At 35.3% G+C, this 23,094-nt stretch overlaps 1 protein-coding gene and 1 long non-coding RNA gene across 3 annotated transcripts; both read right to left on the reverse strand.

The window, feature by feature from the left end:
- LOC106664014 lies at positions 1-5,337 on the reverse strand. 2 transcript variants are annotated; one of them, XM_014389362.2, is made up of 5 exons: positions 5,234-5,337; positions 2,667-2,851; positions 883-1,159; positions 397-800; positions 1-329 (listed from the first exon to the last, which is right to left on the reverse strand). In XM_014389362.2, the coding sequence occupies exons 2-5, from the start codon at positions 2,849-2,851 to the stop codon at positions 104-106; spliced, it is 1,092 nt and encodes a 363-aa protein (XP_014244848.1). In that variant the 5' UTR covers positions 5,234-5,337; the 3' UTR covers positions 1-103. The 2 variants fall into 2 exon arrangements, with proteins under 2 accessions (XP_014244848.1, XP_014244857.1); XM_014389371.2 differs by lacking the exon at positions 5,234-5,337 and adding an exon at positions 2,924-3,037.
- Positions 5,338-8,605: 3,268 nt separating this feature from the next.
- LOC106664022 lies at positions 8,606-15,989 on the reverse strand. Its single transcript, XR_001340128.2, has 2 exons — positions 15,616-15,989; positions 8,606-8,788 (listed from the first exon to the last, which is right to left on the reverse strand). It is a non-coding gene; the product is annotated as an uncharacterized LOC106664022 (long non-coding RNA).
- Between the last annotated feature and the right edge of the window lie 7,105 nt (positions 15,990-23,094).

Here is a 23,094-nt window from a genome sequence, read left to right on the forward strand (position 1 = left end):
TAATAAAAATAAGGATATTTTTGTATTAAACTTTTAAGTTTTCGTCAGTCATCAATAATGGATTTTATATAATACTAAATAATAAATAAAACAGTAAAAAAAATTATGCGACTTGCATTACTGTCAGACTGTTAATTGCGTCACTTGGTTTCGAATTTGGATTGAGATACTCGGAGAGATTTGATTCGCACAACATCATGACGTTCCAGGAGTAGTATGGCATGACTTGAGTAGGCGTGAGTTGACCTCCGGTATGGACCAGTTGGAAATTGTCTTGAGAGAAAGGAGTGTTTGTATTCCACTTGTATATATCTGGATAGATCTCGTACCTAAAAACAATTAGTAATATAATTAGAAGTGTCTGTATTATTTAAATACGATTGTAACACTAGTCACCTGAAGTATACACAGTCCAACCCATCGGTTCCGAGAATGATCAACCTGGCGGGTTTCAATCCTACCTCAGAAGACTTAGCCGTACTGGCTTCCTTGCGAAGGCATTTCGTATCTATGAAAAACATTTTTTCACCCGATCGATAAGTGAAGTACAGGAGGGTGCTAGTCGCCTTTCTAACAAGGGCGAGGTAGAGGACGTCTTTTGGTGCGTTTTCGGAAATAACATCGTCTGGCAGCATGACCCGATGGCCGACTTTGTTCGTTACATCCCAAACTATGATCGACATAGTCGCGGCATCGCTTATGTACAAATAACATTTTCCGTCCTTGTCATAATCGGCAACGATGAACTGGACACGCGATATCGGTTCGATCAGGCTTTGGAGGCTGATGACATGCTCTGTCTGAAAATTAAATATTAAACAACAAAGTTACAAAAAAATCATGTAAATACTTAAAACCGTACTTTATAGAAGAAATGTTTACTTTTCCTGTTTCGACGTTAATGCCGAGTACTTTTGGGTAGCATCTATCTGTCGGATTGGATTGAACGAACTTAATAGACCCGACATCGAGTACCCACAGAATTTTCATCTCATCAAGATAAAGGTCCACTGCGGACTGAAGACAACTGCAATCGCCTTCCGTCTGAGGCGTCCACGAGGGAAATAGCTCGATGTTCGGATTTTCCGTCGTCACGTCGTTCATTGGAGCATCGGAAAATCTCATTCTTACCAAAGTTGCTTTACAATTCGGTTTCAACCTATTAATGATAAAATAAATTTATTTTGCAAAACAATTTACATTTGACAACTGAGAAAAACAGAATTTTTTAAACAGAGAAAGCTCTCCGGATCGTTACATACTTTGTCAGGGTAGTAGATTTGAACCGCATGATTTTTAAAAACAAAAATATCAGAGATTGTGGGGAAAATCATTAAACAAAAACACCACATGCTCAGGAATGTAACCGTCCTAAACTATAAATATATAAAAAAGTATATATACTATCTTAAATAGATAAATAAGTGCGCTGCGAGTAACTAGGTAAGTAAAATAAATAAATATATATATAAATAACTCAATAATTATATCAATCCAATTATTGGGTGGGTTAAGATGGAAGGTCACGAGGCCCTCGTCGTTTTAAATGGCGTGGAGGATTGTAAGGGTGAGACGTTGAGGAAAGAGTTATGGTGGAGGGATAGTTTAGGGTGGAAATTGTGGAAATAGCGTGTAAAGCATTCTGATGAAAACTTTGCTTTTGCCCGCTATATTTTTATTAATGGTCGCTGAAGTTTATCCTCGAGTCCATTTCGACACCCAGGTAAGCGATTCTCATGGAACACTCAAAATAAATTCCTTCCATGGTTATTTTGAGGAGCGCTTACTCGTGCGAGCTCGTCCTTTCTGCCAGAGTACTGATTCTCCAAGAAGAGCAGTACATTGGGAAGCTAAAAAACTCAGTCTTACCAAAGTTGCCTAACAATTCGGTTTCAGCCTGTGATTATGTAATGATGTTTAAGTACATTGATGCACATGAACTGACTATGTAATACGATACTAAGGTTAATGTGTAGCGATTAGTGACCGTTAATCGATAGTTATTCAGATATCGTGAGATGCGGTCGGGTGTGATGTAGGTTTCAGAAAAACATTTTCTTTATCGTGCCAACGTTTCGATCTTTTATTGACTGAAGATGATCTCAATAAAAGATCGAAACGTTGGCACGATAAAGACAATGTTTTTCTGAAACCTGCATCACACCAGACCTCATCTCACGATTTCTGAAAAAAATTAAATATGTTTGTTTTTATTATATTGAAAATAGAAATACTTTGATTGAATATAAAAAATATTTGTTTGCATTGTATAAATTCAATTTTTTCCACATTCTACATGTATTTGTTATATTAAACAATGTTTGTAAATCCCAGACCCTGAAGATGATCTTACCAAAGATCGAAACGTTGTCACGAAAAAAAATGTTTTTCTGAAACCTACATCACACCCGACCGCATCTCACGATATCTGAATAACTAAGGTTAATATTGAATTTTTTACAGTTGCCATTTTCAATTCAGCCATTTTACATAGTTATTTAAAAACCAATATTTACAGGACAGCATGTTATACTCTGAGAAGTCTTTCTATTCCATACAAGTAGATAATATAACACAAAAACTGTGCTTTTTTTAAAAATTGAAATACATATGTACGTTTCTAAAAAAATATAGTGCACTATTTTAAATTGAGGCTCGCTTTTTACCTGGGTATGCAAAGGTAAACGAAATCTTTGTAGAATTGAGCCCTGGTTACAAGCCCGTTGTAAGCTGTTCTTCCTGTTTCATCCATTTTTGTTAAGCTGCCCCGCCACTGGACAGAGTGGGTGGACTTTTCTGTCGCCAGGACAAGGCAGACTCCAGAGAGGAGCAACCATCTCCCGAATCCCATCTGGAAATGAGAAAAAATGTAACAATAAGAGCCCAGCTTCGAATTTTGAAGTATATAAACGCTTATTGAAACCTTTTTAATTCGTAGTTTTGTTGTATTCTTATTATTCGTATTATTTATAATTTGTATAGTTGTATTTATCAGTTTCAGTGACGAAAATTTGGCAGAACTAACTTAACAGAGGCAATGCAATATTTTGCTTCTATGGATAAAGAAAAGGTTATTACACAGTTTACAAACAACTTCATCCAGAGAATTTTTATTTTTGTTGGTTACGTCGGTTTTTAGTTATGCTCGGCGTTCCGCAAAACAGGCGGCCTTCATTTCCTACAATTTTTCCTACACGGTCTTGATGGGTATAATAATGTTTTAATTAAAATCCAATTAAAGGAAGATTAAGCGAGGGTATATGGTACGCAGACCATCTCACGTTTTTGATATCTTCAAAATTGCTTTTCGGTTACAATAGCAAATCTTCACTGGTGACGCACGAAACCAAATTATCGGTCTTTGACATAACTGTTTATAATTGAAAAACGCATTTCTGATTGAAGTATAAAATTGTTGGGAAGGATTTTCTAATAGGGAAGTCATACATCGCAATTTGGAAGAACGGAAAAACGGCAAGGAGCGATTAGTCTCTTATGAAAGTTTGGCCGATATTTATTGAGGCTCGTAATTATATATTTTATTTGTTATGTCCAACGAATCAAAAAAACAACATCAAAACATCGAATGTGGTTTTTCACTGGATCTTTGTATGGTCTGATGAACGGGTCGTTGTCAATGTTAAGTCCGAGTCGTTCTTCAAATAATTTTGAAGACATCTATTAAAAACTTATGTCAATTTGGAGGGATTTTTTGTTTGCACGAAATTTGTAATTTGTAAGAAGAATTTGTACACGAAATTTGTAAGAAGGCACTGTCTTCTTCGGTCCACAGCGGATTGACTGTAAATAGTGATACCCATCCACCCTTGTTCCAGATGGTCTGGCAAACGGTTTGCATAAAATTATTATTTATTTAAATTCAAAAAATTTTAATTGTTTGTTTAAAATCTAAAAAGTAAATTTAACTTATTTTTTGCGTAATTAATAAATTGTTTTAAAACTTAGTGCACACTATTCAAGTGAGTTAATTTTTATTACTTTGACGTCAAAATAAAAAAATAATAATTGTAATTTAGTTTTAAAAGGGTATATATTTTTATAAAGAAAAGTAAAAGAAATAATATTTCATTTTAAAAGTTGTGTTAATATTTTAATTGTATTTTCTAATTTGCTGGTCAAAATTTTAATAATAATAATAATAATAATAATTTCTTTACCTTTCTTTATGGAACTATAAAACGAGAATCAAATTCCATTTTAAAATGAAGGTTTGTAGATTTGAGATAGGTTTGTTATAGGATAAAAGGATTCTTTAAATTAAAAATAATAATTAATAAAATATATTGTCATTTTATGTGAAAATAAATTGTAATTAAAGATTCAAATTTAACAAACATTTGGTGTCGTATTTACTTTGGTTTAAATGAAATATAAAAGGTGCCTGATCGATAAATGAAATAATTGTAGTCAGGTCCGATCGTAAAACACCTCTGGGACCTTGTTTTCGGTTTTTCGAATTCAGGGTTGGGCCCAACAAAAAGGAAGAAGAGACACGCTATATCACAAAATATAACTGGAAAAGTCGCCCAATGAAGACCTAATCTAGTTAAGTTTGTAATAAGTAGTCACTACCGTGGGTTGACCGGTGGGATTTTGTAGAGGACAAGAGGGTAAGTATGTGTACTTATGGACTTATGGAATTTTGTGTAACGGGAAGGGATGAGTTCTTTGACAAAAGGAATTTGGAGGTCGGTATGGTAAAGTTCGCGACGAAATAAGGATCATTGGCCATCTTACAGAGAATTTTTGACTTCAGTGACTGAATTATTTTAGAATTGGAGACATATTTAAGATTGTTTTGTAAGATCTCTGTAGTTATATTGATATGTAATTAATTTAGACTATGTTAATGACTTTAAAATAGGTCGAAAGTTTGCCAGATAACGATTAAATTAATTTTTTCATCTAGACAATACCGAGATCCAGATTATTCGTGAATCCAAAAGTGGACATGTTACATTTTAAACAGAAAATGTGTTTTTTTTACTAGATTTTTTTAAAAAACATCGATATATTTTAAAATAGTATATAAGTTTTTTTATAAAATATTTACTTGGAAATAAATTAAATAATAAATCTTATAACCCGACCACCAAGAAACAGTACAGAATCAAGGATCCCTGATAATACCCTAAATGCCAAAAGTGTAAACGTAATTAAATAAATAAATGATTATAAATTACTGTTTTATGTTAATTCGTTGACGGCTTACCTTGTATTAATCTGACCGCGGATACTGCAACGATTGAAAGGAGGTGTTCAAGCGTTTGCTTTATACCCGCTTAGTTATTGTTTTGATAACGTTTCCAAACTGTAAACATTTGATCAAAGGCCAAACAGAATTTACAATTATTATTTTGTTTGATAATTGCTTTCTCCAGATATTTGTGGTTAAAATATAATACATTTATAAATTGTTAAACTTTATATTTTATAACTTTAAGTTATTTGGTAATAATGTAATCTAAATTAGGGGCGACATTTCACCATTAGCTCTCACGACTCACACTAATAAATACACACGCTAAAAGCGCATAAAACAAATCTATATATAATAATAAAAACCCACGTCCACCAAAAAGCAGAACAGGGAACCCAGAAACTCGCTACTGTGTCCGAGAACCATGATTAAATCCGGCGGCATGCCTACACACTCTCTGTAAGGAACCATGGCATGATAAGCTTCTATTATGTGGGAACATACATCGAGCAACCTTTCTCGGCATAAGAGGCACCTGCGCGGGCTTTGGCGTGTCAAGCGCATATGACCTATTCTTAATCGACTAAGGACCATTTCTCATTTCACAGGGTGTAAGAAACAGGCAAGAGTCTTTCGGACGACCCACCACATTATTATTACAACATATTTCATTATTATAGTCGGGCCTATTGACCAAGAGATCGTTAAGCCAAATATGCGCACTGTACATATCCTTTTATATCAATGGTTTATACGCTGATGGACAAATTTAACGCACCATTTTGTTTATTTAGTTTAAAATTAAATTCAGCCAGGAGACTGAATGTAAACACTGTACAATAGAAAGGGTTCTTGGGCGCTTCAGAAAAACGGAGCTTCACACTAGAAGGCCAGGACAGGGTTGACCTAGGTCTAAAGATAAAAGAGACGATAGATTCATCCGTCATCATGCTCTACGAAACGGCAGCCTCATTATCTTATTTCATTACGGGCAATTAGATGCTAAGTCCGAAATGTTTCGATCTCCTCCAGTACTCAAAGAAGAATGTTCAGTGAAAATAACCTCAGGGCTCGGCACACGTGGATCTCTTCTAACCAAATGGCCAGGATTCAATAAGCACGGAACATGTGAATTGGACATTGGAAGATTGGGGAGGAATTCTTTTTACAGATGAGGTAAGAGTTGGTCTTAAATCTTCGGATGGCCGTACTTTCATATCGAGACCCTCAGGAGACAGATACACCCCATGCAGTACGGTTCTTCGGGTGACATTCCATGGTGGGTCATGGATGTTCTGGGGTGGCATATCCTTGGACGCCCGCCCCGAATTGGTTGTTCTGCGAGGAAGATCTCTAATTATGGATGACTACACGAATCAGATTGGAATTGCTTGTTGTGGCCTGCGAAGTCCAAATCTGAACCGAACCGAACACATTTGGAACCAACTTAAGCGAGGAGTACGAAGGTGAGACCCAGGACCTTACACCAGGCACAGGAATCGGCTGTTCTTAATGAATGGGAAAGAATTCCTCAGGATTTTATCAGAAAACTTTTACAAGGAGTAAAATGGCGTTTAACGGATGTGATTCGTGCCAGAGGTGGAAATACTCGGTATTAAAGAGGTCAAAACATTTTTTACATTTTTATTTGTTTTTTAATTTTCCGTTTTTTTTCTTTGTGTTCTTTATTCAATAATTGTTTGTTTTTTTATAATCAGGTAATAAAAATTTTCGTTTTAAATGTCTTATGTTTACAGCCAAACCTTTTTTTGATATGCAAAATATGAACAAATGATTATTGGGAAATCGTGAGATGCGGTCTGCTGTGACGTAGGTTTCAGAAAAACATTTTCTTTGTCGTGACAACGTTTCGATCTTTATTGAGATCATCTTCAGGGCTCAAAGTGTTTGTCTTCTGTGTAATTGTGCCATTCTTGCGTGTCGTGTCACTATTGTGTGTGCCCACGCGACACTCAATAATGACACAGAAAACAAACACTTTGAGCCCTGAAGATGATCTCAATAAAGATCAAAACGTTCTTAATGAATAGGAAAGAGTTCCTCAAGATTTTATCAGAAATCTTTGCCAAGGAATGCAAAGGCGTTTAATGAATGTGATTCATGCCAAAGGTGGAAGTACTCGGTATTAAAGAGGTCAAAAAAGTTTTTTTTACTTTTTTATTATTATTTTTTTAAATTTTCTGTTTTTTTGTTCTTTACTCAATAATTCCTGTTTTTTAATCACGGTATTATGCATCAGGTAGTAAATGCATTAATAATAAATAAGCCAATACATTAAAATTTAAGGATGGTGCGTTTATTTTATCCATCAATTTGATAAGCTATGGTTTTATTTTTTTCGTTTCTTTGTGGAAAATCCAATATATGCTATATCTCTTGGTAAACTTGTCTTCCCATTTAAAAAAATGAATATAACGTTGAAATAAGACATCGAAATTAATTAATAATTTTATGGCCCCCTTCTAGTTATTAATTAAACAAATGGTCATTATTCGCTTGGGTTTTAAGATTAAGATTCAGTAAAATTTCCTCTCCTTTCCAAAATGTTGTCCAATCCTGGGCTGTAGCTTGTTTTATTATCGTGGTCTTCAATTGGCCTGTTTATTTGTTTCCTTTTCTCGTGCTCAGCAAAACTCTCCTTTGTTTTTCGAGGTTTTATTCTATCCTTTAGCCTAGACAGTCGAGAATTCTCAAGGATTGCGAATCTTGGAGTAGGGGGATAAACAATTTAATTTCAAGCTAGGCCGAACGAAATATGAAGCACTAAAGCTATATGAATACAATAATAAACTCCTCTTACTTTTAATTTTAATTATTTCAAAACATAAACAGGTAAAGTAATCTATTTTTTCTTTTATCTCCTGTTTGATATCAGGACAAAAATTAATTGATTAAATAATTATTTTCTCTGGGCTAGATATCAAGAGTTAATTCATTCATTAGTTCATCGTAAGATCAAACGAACAATCGTTGGGACTAAAGGCATCCATAAACTTTTAACAAATACGTTTCAAGCTCGTAAACTTTAAATTTCTACTTGAGCCTAATCTAGTTCTATTTGAATCGTACGGTTTAGTCACCGATAACGATTTCGTATATTGTTTCTGCAATTGTCACGATTACGTACTTAATCACTGGTGTGCTATCATGTTTATTGTGTACCAATCATCCAACAGTGATTCAGATTCTTTACCAAGATTGTCTAAATCGATTCGCAGATTTTTTTGTACAAAAACTATAAATGATTTTACACTAGAAATTTTTGTTTTTTATTATTATGAAAATATGGTATTTTATTAGTTTATACTAAACGTTTTATTTTTGGCAATGTTTTAGCTTGTTGTTTCGACAGAACGGCTCAAAAAAGGCAATTAAAACAGGTTTTTTATTATTAGAGACAATAAAGGTGGATCTACATTAATGTACATTTGTACATTTTACATTCATTTACATCACTGTATATTTTGTTAATTGAAAAATGTAGTTATACTATTTGCTCCAAATGTACAATATACGTGGTCTTCTTGTTGAGCCTCATCTCCAATCCTGAAAAATATACAATAATATTCAAAAAATGGTACATGTATCATATATCATCATAACAGTACATAATTTAATTCAAGATTATTCAGGAATCGTGAGATGCGGTCTGGTGTGATGTATGTTTCAGAAAAACATTTTCTTTATGCCAACGTTTCGATCTTTATTGAGATCATCTTCAGGGCCTGGGATTTACAAACATTATTTAAATTTAACAAATACATGTAGGGCTGTGGAAAAAAGTGAATTTATACAATGCAAAAAATATATTTTTTGAGTGACTCTCAACACGACACGCAAGAACGACACACTTACGCAGAAAACAAACACTTTGAGTGAGAAGAAATACTTTGATTGAATATAAAAAATATATTTTTTGCATTGTATAAATTCACTTTTTTCCACAGCCCTATATGTATTTGTTAAATTTAAACAATGTTTGTAAATCCCAGGCCCTGAAGATGATCTCAATAAAGATCGAAACGTTGGCACGATAAAGAAAATGTTTTTCTAAAACCTACATCACGCCAGACCGCATCTCACGATTTCTGAATAATCATCGACCAACGGTCACTAATCATCACACACGTTTAATACAAGTTTAAGACTTTAGCTCCAAATAAATGAGTTAGTAAGTTAAGGAATAATTTAACGAAAAGATTGAACGAAAAAAGATTTTGAGGTTTGGGGATTGATCGAGAATTTTAAAAATCCTTTTCTCCACTGCGACTACATAGATCTTTTGTGGAATCCTTAAAATTATCGCAATACCTTGTAGAGTGCACTTTTTCCATAAGACAAAGCATATTGGTTGCTCGCGGTTTTGGTGTGAGAATTGCCTTAACGAAGAGACTTCAACCGGGCTAATATTCACTTTCACAAAGTCTCTGGTTCCTACAGTCATGTCTATGCTTTGCCCATCTTCTTCAGGTGGTAATGAAGACGGCAATGGCCGGTTAGAGGCCTATAATTTTCCTCAAATCCTGTATGTTCAAAGATGTTCGCCTTCCTTTTTGAGAGATTTATAAATTTTCGCTTGCCTCAGCCTGGTGCTTTTGACCAGTGCTTGAGTTTTTTTTTCTCAAACCGTTTTTCCAGTTCCAACTTAAACACATAATCACCTGGTTGTGGTTGTCCCATGGGTGAGATGGCTGCCCCTTTTTTGGCTAGTTGGTCAAGCTGTCCGTTTCCTTGTATGCATTTCATGACCGGGAACACACTTTAAGTTAATCATGTTTTATTTTCCCAGAGTCATTAGGCAATTTAAGCACTCCCAGGCAAATTGGAGCTCAGAGCATACGAATTTAGTTCCTGGATATCTGAAATATGTAAATCTGTTTTATATTTTTACCTTTTTATATTTTTCTTTATTCACTCCTGGGAACAGAGTTGTATTGGATGGTCTTCAGCTTGGAACATTGTTAGGGTTATTCAAGGAGCTTTGCTAGGGTATAGTTTGGTCCTTTTACTCCTACACTTACGCCCTGTTCCATCTTCGATCCATCTGTGCACCAATATTTGGGGTCCTTCTTGAACCTTGGGTCTACCTTTTTTCCAGAGCCATATTAATTATGTCCACTTGGAAGGATCGGTCAAGGTTGGTCTTATTTTGTCAGGTACTGTTATAGCCATATTCATTTATCTAAATTCTTTCCAAAATTTTTTGGTGGCTCCGCCTTACATCTGGCTTTATTACATTTAATTTCAGGAGTCAGTTGGCACTCTCAAAAGTACCTTTTTAGGACAGGTTGCCCCTGTGATAGGGAGGCACGCCAGTCGATGCAGGCTTTATAGTTGAACCTGGGTTTCTTTATTCAGTGTTTGTGGCCATACACTCGAGGTATGTCCAGTGGCTGAACGTTGTGGTGTGTATATATATAACATCTTCTGGTTTATTTCCCAGTTTTTACTGCTAAATCTCAGACCAACCCTTAGTAGGGCCTTAATGCAGAATGTTGCCTGTTGTGTTATACCTAGGTACTTTGTTTCTTTTGAAAAAGTTAAGTCTTAATTTTTTATTGTGGATTTAGATTGTGTTTCCTTCTTCTTGTTAAAGGGGTTCGTTTCTTAGGGTTTATGTTTAAACACATTTTCTCACACCGTCAAAAAAATTATAAAGTTTAAAGTTTTTCATCTGATTTGATCTCCAGAGACCTCAGACCTTGAGTGCCCTCCAATGTCCCTTTAATGATTGTTTCCAGGTCATCTGAATAACCCAAAATAAAATTTTATTTATTTTTCTATTATTGTTATTTTCTTAAAATATTATTATCACTTTTTTAAAATGTGATGACGTTATGGACTCAAATTAGCGGACAACATTAGACTATGAATCTTACAAGAAACGATGGGATTCAATGACCAGCAACGATCAAACTTAACTTCGTCAAATGAAGTGTCAAATGAAAATTGAAAACGTTATAATATTTTAGTACTGGCCAGCGAAATATAGCCGAAAAGTTTGCCTTAAATCATTCTCTTCGAAAGCAAACGACATGTAGAGGAAAATTGTGGTCTGCTATTCAAGGACGTCGTTTTGTAAAGTCGTTCGAAAGTAAAATTAAGCGACAGTTATCTATTTTTTTGTTCTAACTGGTATGAACGGTAAATGTTCAGATAATTTTCATTTTTCAATTCAATTTAATAACCCACTACCTAACCAGCAAATGAAAATTATCTGAACATTTACCGTTCATACCTTATACCGTTCATATATTTCATAAGATTAAGTTATGAGTTAATGACAAATCCAATAAGTTTGTTTAAGTAAAGCTCTCTTATTAAATTTTGTAATTTATTTGCCTCCGGGTGTGATGAGCGGTTTGACATAATATTTTATAGGTAGGAACGAAGAGAAACCTTAGCCCGGAGCTCACTGCCATTTTGGAAAGACTATAATGACCGCGGTTATAGATATCACCTATACAGAGTGATCTCAAAACTCGTAAGAATAAGTGTAAAACGTAAGATTGTCAGTTTCGAGGAGAAATGTGAACTTAAAAAAAAAGTATGATTTGCTTTCAAAAATGAGCCAAGCTGCCAAACGTTTTCAAGTATCACAATCACTAATGCAGAAAATTTGGAAGTTGCGTATGTAATTGAAATTGCTGGTGTTGCAAATAAAAACAAGGATAGCAAAAGAAAGTGAAATGAAAAAGATGTAGAAGTCGCATTATAAGTGTGTCACAGTTAGGCAGAAAGATGCTAGAATGAATGAATAATAGTATTTATTTACACGGAATACAACAAACTCAAAATATGTTACAAAATACTTTACGGCATGGTCAACAGTCCGTCAGCCGGAGTTGATGTGAGCAAACACAGAATAATAATATACGCTGCAAACCATCCACAAAGAACAGATCAATTTCCTCCAGATGATATAGTCGTTTATGTTAAAAACATTATCAAACGAAAGTGGGCGGCAGGTTAAAGCACTAACCAGCTGCCATAGATTAATTAGTGAAGGCAGCTGGAACCATAAGGGAAATAATATAGGACACTCGAAAATTCTACATTTATTGAGTAAGGTCAACAACCAACTACTGGGTGTAAGCGATAAAAGGGTGAAAACACCTTTGGGGAAAAACACTTTCAGGTAGTTACTCCATGTGACTATAACTGTAAGTCTGATGATGACCATCGTAGCCTAGACTGCTTCACCGATGGCTCACTCATTAAGGATAAGGGAAGCGGTGCTGGAATACACATACCTAAATTAGGGATCAGCATCTCCTCTCCTCTTGGTAATAACACCTCGGTCTTTCAGGCAGAGGTCTGGGCCATTAATGTTTGCTGTAGAACACTTATGGATAACAAGATTAAGGGAAAAGATATTAAAATTTTTTCCGACAGTCAGGCCAGTCTAAAATCATTACAAAAAGAACTATCAACATCTAGACTGGTAGAGGAAATCGTTGAACTCATTAATAGGACTATCACCAGGTATGAGAATAGGGTAACCCTCATATGGATAACTCCTCATAAGGAGCACTATGGCAACGAGGAGGCGGACAGCCTGGCCAAGGAAGGATCAAATACTGCGTTTGTCGGGCCACAACCGGTATTACCCCACTCTTTAAGCACAGCGAAAGAGAGTTTAAGTTGCTGGGGCATGAAACAATTCCTTAAGGAATGGAATATGTTCCCCGGATGGTTACTCTCTAACTCTAGGAGGGGAATAAGGAGGCTGATAGGTATCCTAACGGGCCATTGCCCCTTGAGAAGACACCTCTTCATAATGGGTACTCTACCAGACCCCTTCTGCCGCTTCTGCGAAACCAAAGAAGAAACGGCTCGACACTACCTTGCAGAATGCGATAGGGATGCTAGGGAAAGATTTGATACTTTCGAAGGAGAGGACATAACCAAAACACTCCCCAGGATAAAATGGTCCACAATCCTGGGGTTTGTGAATAGGTCCAAAAGGTTTATGCAGGACTCGTGAGCTGAGCAGGTCCCGGACCTTTTAGGGATGGGGTACGGGCCTACCCAGGTTTTTAACCCCTCGGGTCCTGGTCGCCCGCCCTGTGTAATATATATAAATGGGCGGCAAGATGGAATGTCTGTAGAGATAGTATGAAAGAAATTAAGCCAGTTGTACATAAATGGCCAACTGAGGAACTTGAGAGAAAAGAACTTGTGATTCTCTCTAGATTGCGAATAGGTCATATCAGGCTAATCCATAATAGGCTTTTAATAGGCAACAACCTTCCAACTTGTCCTCNTAATTGAAATATTTAATTTTTCCATACATGTTATGAAATAATTAAATATTTCAATTAATTATTCATTTTATCTAATGTCTTGGTTGAGATGAAAAACCTAGTATCACGAGCGGGATTCGAACCCACTACCGTCGGCTCAGAAGGTCGTGGGTTCAAATCCCGCTCGTGTCACTAGGTTTTTCATCCCAATCAAGACATTAGATAAAATGAATAATTAATTGAAACTATTTTATAATGTCGTGGGGTGAGGTTGGTGTGTTTTTTATTTATTTTATTGTTCCGATCGGTCTTTGTCATCGTTGGTCCTATTACTTTTTAATTGATACAGTGTTTTGAATGGTGTCAAAGATAATATGTTGTTAATTTGTGTATCTATGAGTTTTTAGCATACAATATGTTTTTACAAGTTTTCGAGTATGGCCATTTTTCGTCATGAGGGGAGACGCGTTTCTTGATTTTCCGTCATTTTCCCTAAACGATTTTATGTGTTCATTTTATTTGTTATTTTTCGTGTGTCTTCTTCTTAAAGTCTTTATTAAACAAAGTTCAACTGTACATAACAAATTAGATATCAAAAAAACTTCTTCACGACAATCCCAATATGTTTAAACATCGATCGGAGAGTTGCGACATGAAATATAAACAATAATCCTTAATGAAACCACAAAAATATTTTTTACACAATTAAATTCTATATAAATAATATATAGGGGGGTGTCGGTGGTCGCAACAGTTTAGGCGTTGACACGGCGCCCATCAACGTAAGGTAAAGGTCCCGGGTTCGAATCCAGAAGCCCTGCAAAAACAACGGCACCCTGAGGGTTTATATGACCGCGCGCTGTTGCTAACCCTATATATATATATACTCTAGATATTTTCAACAAAACTGTTCTTTAAATAAATTTGCTATTAGAAAGTAAATATCCTGTAAATCATAATTTGTATAATAAATAAATCGACGTGAAATCTAGGGCACACTCAACGAATTGAGCAAGAGCTTTCCAGTCTCTACCAGAAAAATTAAGAAAATGATCACCTGAGATTTGAATTGCTTTGAAATGTTTCAGACTGATGTCAAAAACTCTGGGACAAATGGCAATAAAATGAAAAATATTCTTGACTCGCTCAAAACGTAGATATGATACAAATTCTTCCTCGTTAGACTCGACATCCTCATAAGATTTAAAGTTCAGGTTAGGGTATTCTCAAGTAAACCCAAAAATAATGAACTGGATCGGTTTCAATTTTAGTGACTCCAAACATAGGTGTGAATCAAAATTAAGCTCTCTATAGAGCAAATATTTCTCGTCATTATCAAAAGAGACTATTAAAGCATTCATTTTTTTCTTTACAACAACAAGAATATACACTATGGACAAAATAAACGGACTACCCTTAAATTTTACTGTATTTAGGTTTATATATATTGCTTTATTATAAATGAAGATATAGAAGTCAAACAAGATTAGCACCTACAAGAATCAGCGAAACAAAACTTAGACCTATACTGTCCACTAAGCTCTGACCGGTGTTTTACAGGAGAATGTGGGACTTAGGGAAAGGGGGAAAGTTTTGGTTTGCCAGTTTCAGGTTAGACGAAGTGATACTTGATAAAAAATTGACATCTACAACAGGGGCCGAGATTTTATAGGATTATTGTAGTTTATTTGCTAACAATGAATGTAGTCATCAACAGGGTAGTGAATAGACGTCTACGTTAATCTTCACATATCAGCTAATAAGAAATGTATGATCGCCATCAAATCGCTATTCTCTGAAGTCTTGGGGAGGCTATGCCGAGGATGGACATGATACAGGAGGGCTAAGAATACATATTTAATTTCTAAGCCAGAATCGTGAGATGTGTTTATAATGCCGTAAAGGAATTGTCAAATAAGAAAGAGGAAAAATTTATCAACAATTATAATTTTTTTAGAAAAAAAGGCAAATTGCTATTTGTCATTTTTATCTAGATTCCAATTGATATCCCTAGAAATAGTTAATCGTCCTTCTTTTATGTACACTTAGAAAATATCTGAATCTTAAATCGTGTTCGTTGAAAATTTCTAAAGACAAATTTGATAAGGAAAACATTTAACAGCTTACCTATAGGAAGATTAAACGGCACTTTCCTTTGAAATATATTTCTCCTTTTTCGCAATTGGTTCTGTACGGAGGTGAAATCATCATCTTAAACACAAGGGTATCGTTGCTAATGATTGTTGTCAAATTCGAGCTAGCCTCTGAGATAATTGTCAAGTAAAATACGGTCAAAATGATCAGGAACAACTTCATGACGTGCTCGTATCGAATAGAACAACTTAAAACAGAAATAATCGCTGCGCTCACAGACGCCGAGTGAAATCATTCTGTTGATGCTAGATCCCTTACAAGATTAAGACGTACGAAATTGCGACATTGGGTCGGAGGTCGACCTTCAATAGTTTATCGAGATATTACGTTATGCACTGATGGACAAATAAACCCAACACCCTTAAATTTGAGCGTATATAGGTTTATTCATATTTATGTGGTGATTAGTGACCGTTAGTCTATGATTTTTCGGAAATCGTGAGATGCGGTCTGGTGTGACGTAGTTTCAGAAAAACATTTTCTTTATCGTGCCAACGTTTCGATCTTTATTGAGATCATCTTCAGGCTCAAAGTGTTTGTCTTCTGTGTCATTGAGTGTCATGTGACTATAGTGACACAGAAAACAAACACTTTGAGCCCTGAAGATGACCTCAATAAAGATCGAAACGTTGGCACGATAAAAAAAATGTTTTTCTGAAACCTGCGTCAAAGCAGACCGCATCTCACGATTTCCCAATAATCGTTTGTTCATATTTTGCATATCAAGATCGAAACGTTGGCACGATAAAAAATGTTTTTCTGAAACCTACGTCACAGCAGACCGCATCTCACGATTTCCCAATAATCATTTGTTCATATTTTGCATATCAAAAAAAGGTTTGGCTGTAAACATAAGACATTTAAAACGAAAATTTTTATTACCTCGTTATAAAAAAACCAACTATTATTGAATAAAGAAAACAAAGAAAAAAACGGAAAATTAAAAAACAAATAAAAATGTAAAAAATGTTTTGACCTCTTTAATACCGAGTATTTCCACCTCTGGCACGAATCACATCCGTTAAACGCCATTTTACTCCTTGTAAAAGTTTTCTGATAAAATCCTGAGGAATTCTTTCCCATTCATTAAGAACAGCCGATTCCTGTGCCTGGTGTAAGGACCTGGGTCTCACCGTCGTACTCCTCGCTTAAGTTGGTTCCAAATGTGTTCGGTTCGGTTCAAATTTGGACTTCGCAGGCCACAACAAGCAACCAATTCCAATCTGATTCGTGTAATCATCCATAATTAGAGATCTTCCTCGCAGAACAACCAATTCGGGGCGGGCGTCCAAGGATATGCCACCCCAGAACATCCATGACCCACCATGGAATATCACCCGAAGAACCGTACTGCATGGGGTGTATCTGTCTCCTGAGGGTCTCCCTATGAAAGTACGGCCATCCGAAGATTTAAGACCAACTCTTACCTCATCTCTAAAAAGAATTCGTCCCCAATCTTCCAATGTCCAATTCACATGTTCCCTTGCTTATATCCTGGCCATTTGGTTAAAAGAGATCCACGAGCCGTGTGCCGAGCCCTGAGGTTATTTTCACTGAACATTCTTCTTTGAGTACTGGAGGAGATCGAAACATTTCGGACTTAGCATCTAATTGCCCGTAATGAACTAAGATAATGAGGCTGCCGTTTCGTAGGGCCTGATGACGGATGAATCTATCGTCTCTTTTATCTTTAGATCTAGGTCAACCCTGTCCTGGCCTTCTAGTGTAAAGCCCCGTTTTTCTGAAGTGCCAAAGAACCCTTTCTATTGTAGAGTGGTTTACATTCAGTCTCCTGGCTGAATTTAATTTTAAACTAAATAAACAAAGTGGTGTGTTAAATTTGTACATCAGCGTATAAACCAAAAAAGGACATGTACAATGCGCATATTTCGTCAATAGATCCGAGTATAATAATGAAATATGTTGTAATAATAATGTGGTTGGTCGTCCGAGAGACTCTTGCCTGTTTCTTACACCCTGTGTGGTACACACCGAGAAATGGTGCTTTACGAATAGGTCCACATTCATTGAGCCTTCTAACAGTCCTGGAGGAAATCGAAACATTTCGGACTTGTCTTATCAAATTTCTTATCTGCTGCGGTTCGGGAGAGCCAGATGTCAGGTCAATCTATCGTCTATCTCGTCTGTAGACCTAGGTGGCCCCTTTCCAGGCCTTCTAGTGTGAAGCCCTGTTTCTCTGAAGTGTAAATTCTACTGACATTTTTTATTCTTACTTTTGTATTTATTTATAATGTTGCAAGTAAAATTATCTATCTAATGGCAATGTAATATATAATGGTATAATTTTCGAAAGCTCACCAATAAATGAACATATATTATTTATAATATTTTCTCCTCTTATCTACTTTCCTTTCTATCCACTATAAGACGTTTCGATCATTAATACAAGAACGTAATTTGATAAGGAATCTATTGTAGGAAGTTGTAAATTGTCGGGTTTATTTCATCGTGGTGATTAACGAAACGCACCGAAGTCACGTTACGTGCGAATGGATTTTGCATTTTGTGAGAAAAACATTTTTTTGGGCGTGGGATCAATGTAATAAATTGATTCTCAGACCGTTGTGCTGAACGAATTATTACAAAATTACGAGTTATTGCTTGGAACACCCATAAAAACAAGTTTGTTCAATTTAAGCGAATATAATTAATATTAACAACGGGGGTCATTGATGGGCCTTAGTTGTGTAAATTAGATGTAAAACACTGTACCTGAATTACAGGAATCGCTTCTGGAAACGAGACAGGATTTGTTCGCTCTGAAATTCACGTGCTATACATTATGTTGTTGCTGAATGATTGATCGTGAGTGAAATCGTAAACCGCACTTTATGAATTTTACCTTATCGAAAGAAAAGCTAATTGAATTATTGGATGGCTCGACGGCTAAGGTCCTCGCCAAACATGGGCGACTGTCAATATGGGACAAATTAAATTGTCTCCTACTAGTTGTCTAAATTAAAAAAAAAAGAGTGATGTTGTTAAAGGATAGGAGAGGAAAAGAGAGAGAGAGAGAGAGAGAGAGAGAGAGAGAGAGAGAGAGAGAGAGAGAGAGAGAGAGCATGGGCGACTGATAATATGGGACAAATTAAATTAATTCTCCTACTGGATGTCTAAATTAAAAGAAAGAGAGATGTTGTTAAAGGAGAGGAGAGGAAAGGAGAGAGAGTGAGGGAGAGAGAGAGTGAGAGAGAGAGAGAGAGAGAGAGAGAGAGAATGAAAATAGATGGAGTAGAACCTTCATACGATTGGGTCATTAATAAATAAATGCTTGTTTGTATACCTTTGAAGAAAGCTATAAAAAAATTTGGAATTTTGAAAAAAGCCCTTATCAATTTAAGTGTTAACGCCGTTTTTTCCTAGGTAAATGCAGCAATTCTTTTGTCTATGCATATGATTTTCGTGTAGATTATGTAAAATGATTATGTGTTTAGATTAGATCATTAAAGAGTGCTTGTGTAAGTCTATGCCAGCCGACAGCCGATTTAAAAAATAATAATTTTTTCATTTTTTCATGAAGGAAATAATTATTAATAAGACAAGCTAATTAATGACAATCAGAATTAATAAGATCAGCCGAAGAAACCTTCTTTCACTAATTTCATATCAACTTCACATTCCTCCACCACTCGTACTATACATATACATTGTACTCAATTTCTACCATTGCCCCTGTCACACTACACACTCACGCTAATAAATACACTCAATCACGACGAGACATATACCAAGCCAAATATTCGCTTCTGTGCTCAACACAATTACTTACATATACTCGTTTTCTTTATGGAGGCAAGGAATGATACTCTTCAATTATGTGAGACGTAGAGAGAGCGACCTTCTACATGCCGGAGACTACCCGGGCTTTGACCTAAAAATGCGTGTCTATGTCGACCTCGCATGGCCTATTATTAGTCCACTGAGTATGATCCCTTTTTTATTAAGATCCTCTGAGTGCCATCTGTCCACCGAGCGCTTAAAACGTGAGAGCTTTTCTGCCGATCCAGTCAACTTACGCGTCCACTTCATTTTAAGTTTTTAATCATATTTTTAGCATAAGAGGGCCGGATCGTGGTGGTTAGGTTCGTTACTCTGCAGACCTGTCTGGGGACAACCACCTCCGTTTTGCCAAGGCATTTCAGTTCAGAGTATCTGGCTGTGGTGATAGCCTTTGTGGTTTTTGTGCGTAAATAAAAACGAGAAACATAGGCGTATCGATTAGTAATAAATAATAACCAATGGCCGGTGAATAACTGGGTTTCAGACATTCTCAGCCGCGAAAGAAGAAAGTAGTCGCGATTTTACCCTTGAAAACAGGGCAGGGCACAAGACCTTCAACGGAACAACGGAGTTGATGCCAAAACGATAAGATGGTTTACCACATTTGACACTCCACATGTTATATAATATCAACAATTATTATATTATTGATATATAAAAAAAAGAAACCGATAAAAAAATAGAAAAAAACATCTTTATATATAATTGTGACGGCCCGAAACGCCGATCAAAATTACTGCCGAACCACTCCACGGATTTTCTTTCGTCATGGCTTCAACAAAAGCTCTAATCTCAAATTTATTCGGAAAATTATAAAAAGTGTAGATCATCAATCCTGAGGGCGATAAATAAGTAATTAAATTTTGGTGGAGGCCGGCGCAGGAATTCAAACTTCTTGCATCCGTCGGCCTGCTTTCAGTTGCTACAGTTACAATACTTTTCAGGGCTTAAAAAACAGTAATTTTCAGTATTAAAAAAAGTTCTGTTCAGAATAAAAAACAGTACTTTTCAGTACTAAAAACAGTACTTTTCAGTGCGAAAAAACATTACTTTTCAGTACTAAAAAACAGTACTTTTCAGTATTAAACAAGCAGTACTTTTCAGTACTAAAAACAGCACTTTTCAGTACTAAAAAAACAGTACTTTTCAGTACTAAAAAAACAGTACTTTTCAGTACTAAAAAACAGTATTTTTCAGTATTAAACGAGCAGTACTTTTCAGTACTAAAAAAAACAGTAATTTTCAGTATTAAAAAAAAGTTCTGTTCAGAATAAAAAACAGTACTTTTCAGTACTAAAAAACAGTTCTTTTCAAAACTAAAAAAAACAGTACTTTTCAGTACTAAAAACAGTACTTTTTAGTATTAAACAAGCAGTACTTTTCTGTACTAAAAACAAGTACTTTTCAGTATTAAACAAGCAGTACTTTTCAGTACTAAAAACAGTACTTTTCAGTACTAAAAAAAACAGTAATTTTCAGTATTAAAAAAAAGTTCTGTTCAGAATAAAAATCAGTACTTTTTAGTACTAAAAAACAGTTCTTTTCAAAACTAAAAAAAACAGTACTTTTCAGTACTAAAAACAGTACTTTTCAGTACTAAAAAAACAGTACTTTTCAGTACTAAAAAACGGTACTTTTCAGTACTAAAAAACAGTACTTTTCAGTCCTAAAAAAACAGTACTTTTCAGTATTAAACAAGCAGTACTTTTCAGTACTAAAAACACCACTTTTCAGTACTAAAAAAACAGTACTTTTCAGTACTAAAAAAACAGTACTTTTCAGTACTAAAAACAGTATTTTTCAGTATTAAACGAGCAGTACTTTTCAGTACTAAACAAACAGTACTTTTCAGTACTAAAAAAAACAGTACTTTTCAGTACTAAAAAACAGTATTTTTTCAGTATTAAACGAGCAGTAATTTTCAGTACTAAAAAAACAGTACTTTTCAGTACTAAACAAACACTTTTCAGTACTAAATGGAAAATTCGGAAGGTAGGTTGAAGTGGGAAGTTGGTGTCCGAGTGGATCGAAGTCACGATAGTTCAAGTGATAGAGGTCGTGGGTTCGAATCCCGCTCGTGACACTAGCATTTTCATTTCAACCAATACGTTACATACAGATTAATTAATTGAAAGAAGTATTTGGTCAATCGGAATACAATGGATATTTTATAGACTTCTCCTAAGCTGGGCATGTGCGTACAGGACGCCCAGAAATGATGGATGTGTATAAAGCATATGGAGGAACATAAAAAAGCTGGAGTTTTCCATTCTTCAGAAGAAGAACCGCCGGTCATCGATACAACGCCGTGTACTATTGCCAAAGCGGTCCAAAGTTAATTTCTATTTTAAGCCCTCACCCCATTTTATACCCACTAATCTATCCCTGTTATAATTCAGGATGAGACTCTCATAACGACATGAGAAAACTAAACCGTCGTGAACTGCTAATAATGTTTGCTTGCTATCGACTTGTTATTCTCATTCCTTTTACCTACGTTCATAAATCATATCGTTCCATGATTCCGACTCTCGAATGGGTCTATTGCCCCAATAGGCCTCTTGTATAATGGTAATATTATAATTAAATGTGCAGTATTTTCGTATTTTACTTGATGTAAAATAAAAAAATAAAAGTTATAAAATAAGTCAGTTATTTGCGAATATTGATCCAACAGCGACCGTGATATCGCTGAATAAGGCAAGAATATTCGGAATTATTACGAGAATGAATTTCTCTCGCTCTATTCCATCTGCTCTCTGACATGTCCGGTTCATTCCAAACGAAACGACTGCTGTGGAAATCATTAATTGGATGATGTTCCATTGATTAAGTTTCAACCTCCGAAATGACGATGCGAATTGGCATTCCCTGGTGTAAACGTCCAAATTCACCACGGTTACTGTTTTAAAATTTAAAATACAGTAAAACACAAAACAAAGCTTTAAATTAAATTAATTAAAATTAATTAAACAACTGTGATAGTCTCACACTCGTATTGGAACCATTATGTTCGAAAAAGCAGACAATTTTCCTTGTTTGAATGAAATAATAATAAAATTTTGTTTTAACAATACTGGAGTTCCGGTTGGAAATACGACACGTAATTGTTGTATAATCTCAACAATGGCTTGGGAGTTTCCGATAATATTATGCGATATTTAAGTGTATACATAAAATATTACGTAGTTCGATATAAATATGTATGCTATCTTGCAGAAATAAATCAAACATAAAAAAATAAAAAATAAAAAGCGTGTAATGTTTGCCTGTTTTTCAGATGTTGTAAGTTTGGAACGTTACATTATGGTGTCTTCATTTTTACATTGTTATTAATTTTATTCTTTACTTTAATTTTTTTATTTTATTATTATTTTTTTATTTTTTTTACGAGGGTTCGCAACAGCGCGCGGGCATATAAACCCTCAGGGTGCCGTTGTTTTTGCAGGGCCGCTGGATTCGAACCCGGGACCTCTACCTTACAGTGATGAGCGTCGTGTCAACGCCTAAACCATTGAGGCCACCGACGCCCCTCTACTTTTATTGATTTCATTTTATATTTATTTTTCTTCTGTATTATTATGAAACGCAAATATTTAACAACACGTGTAAAGTAGCTTTTTTTTAAATAATTTTTTTTTTTTTAATTTC

This window comes from Cimex lectularius, unplaced genomic scaffold (genome assembly GCF_000648675.2).
Source record: "Cimex lectularius strain Harlan isolate CLEC.00 unplaced genomic scaffold, Clec_2.1 scaffold170, whole genome shotgun sequence".
Classification (NCBI taxonomy): domain Eukaryota; kingdom Metazoa; phylum Arthropoda; class Insecta; order Hemiptera; family Cimicidae; genus Cimex; species Cimex lectularius.

What these genes read in the sequence shown, in the direction of transcription:
- LOC106664014 (XM_014389362.2), bottom strand. Translation starts at nt 2,851, where the DNA reads ATGGGATTCGGGAGATGGTTGCTCCTCTCTGGAGTCTGCCTTGTCCTG. An exon ending in TTAACGTCGAAACAGGAAAA is followed by an intron (nt 801 to 882) that starts GTAAACATTTCT and finishes TTTAATTTTCAG; the next exon opens with ACAGAGCATGTCATCAGCCT. An exon ending in TTGGACTGTGTATACTTCAG is followed by an intron (nt 330 to 396) that starts GTGACTAGTGTT and finishes AATTGTTTTTAG; the next exon opens with GTACGAGATCTATCCAGATA.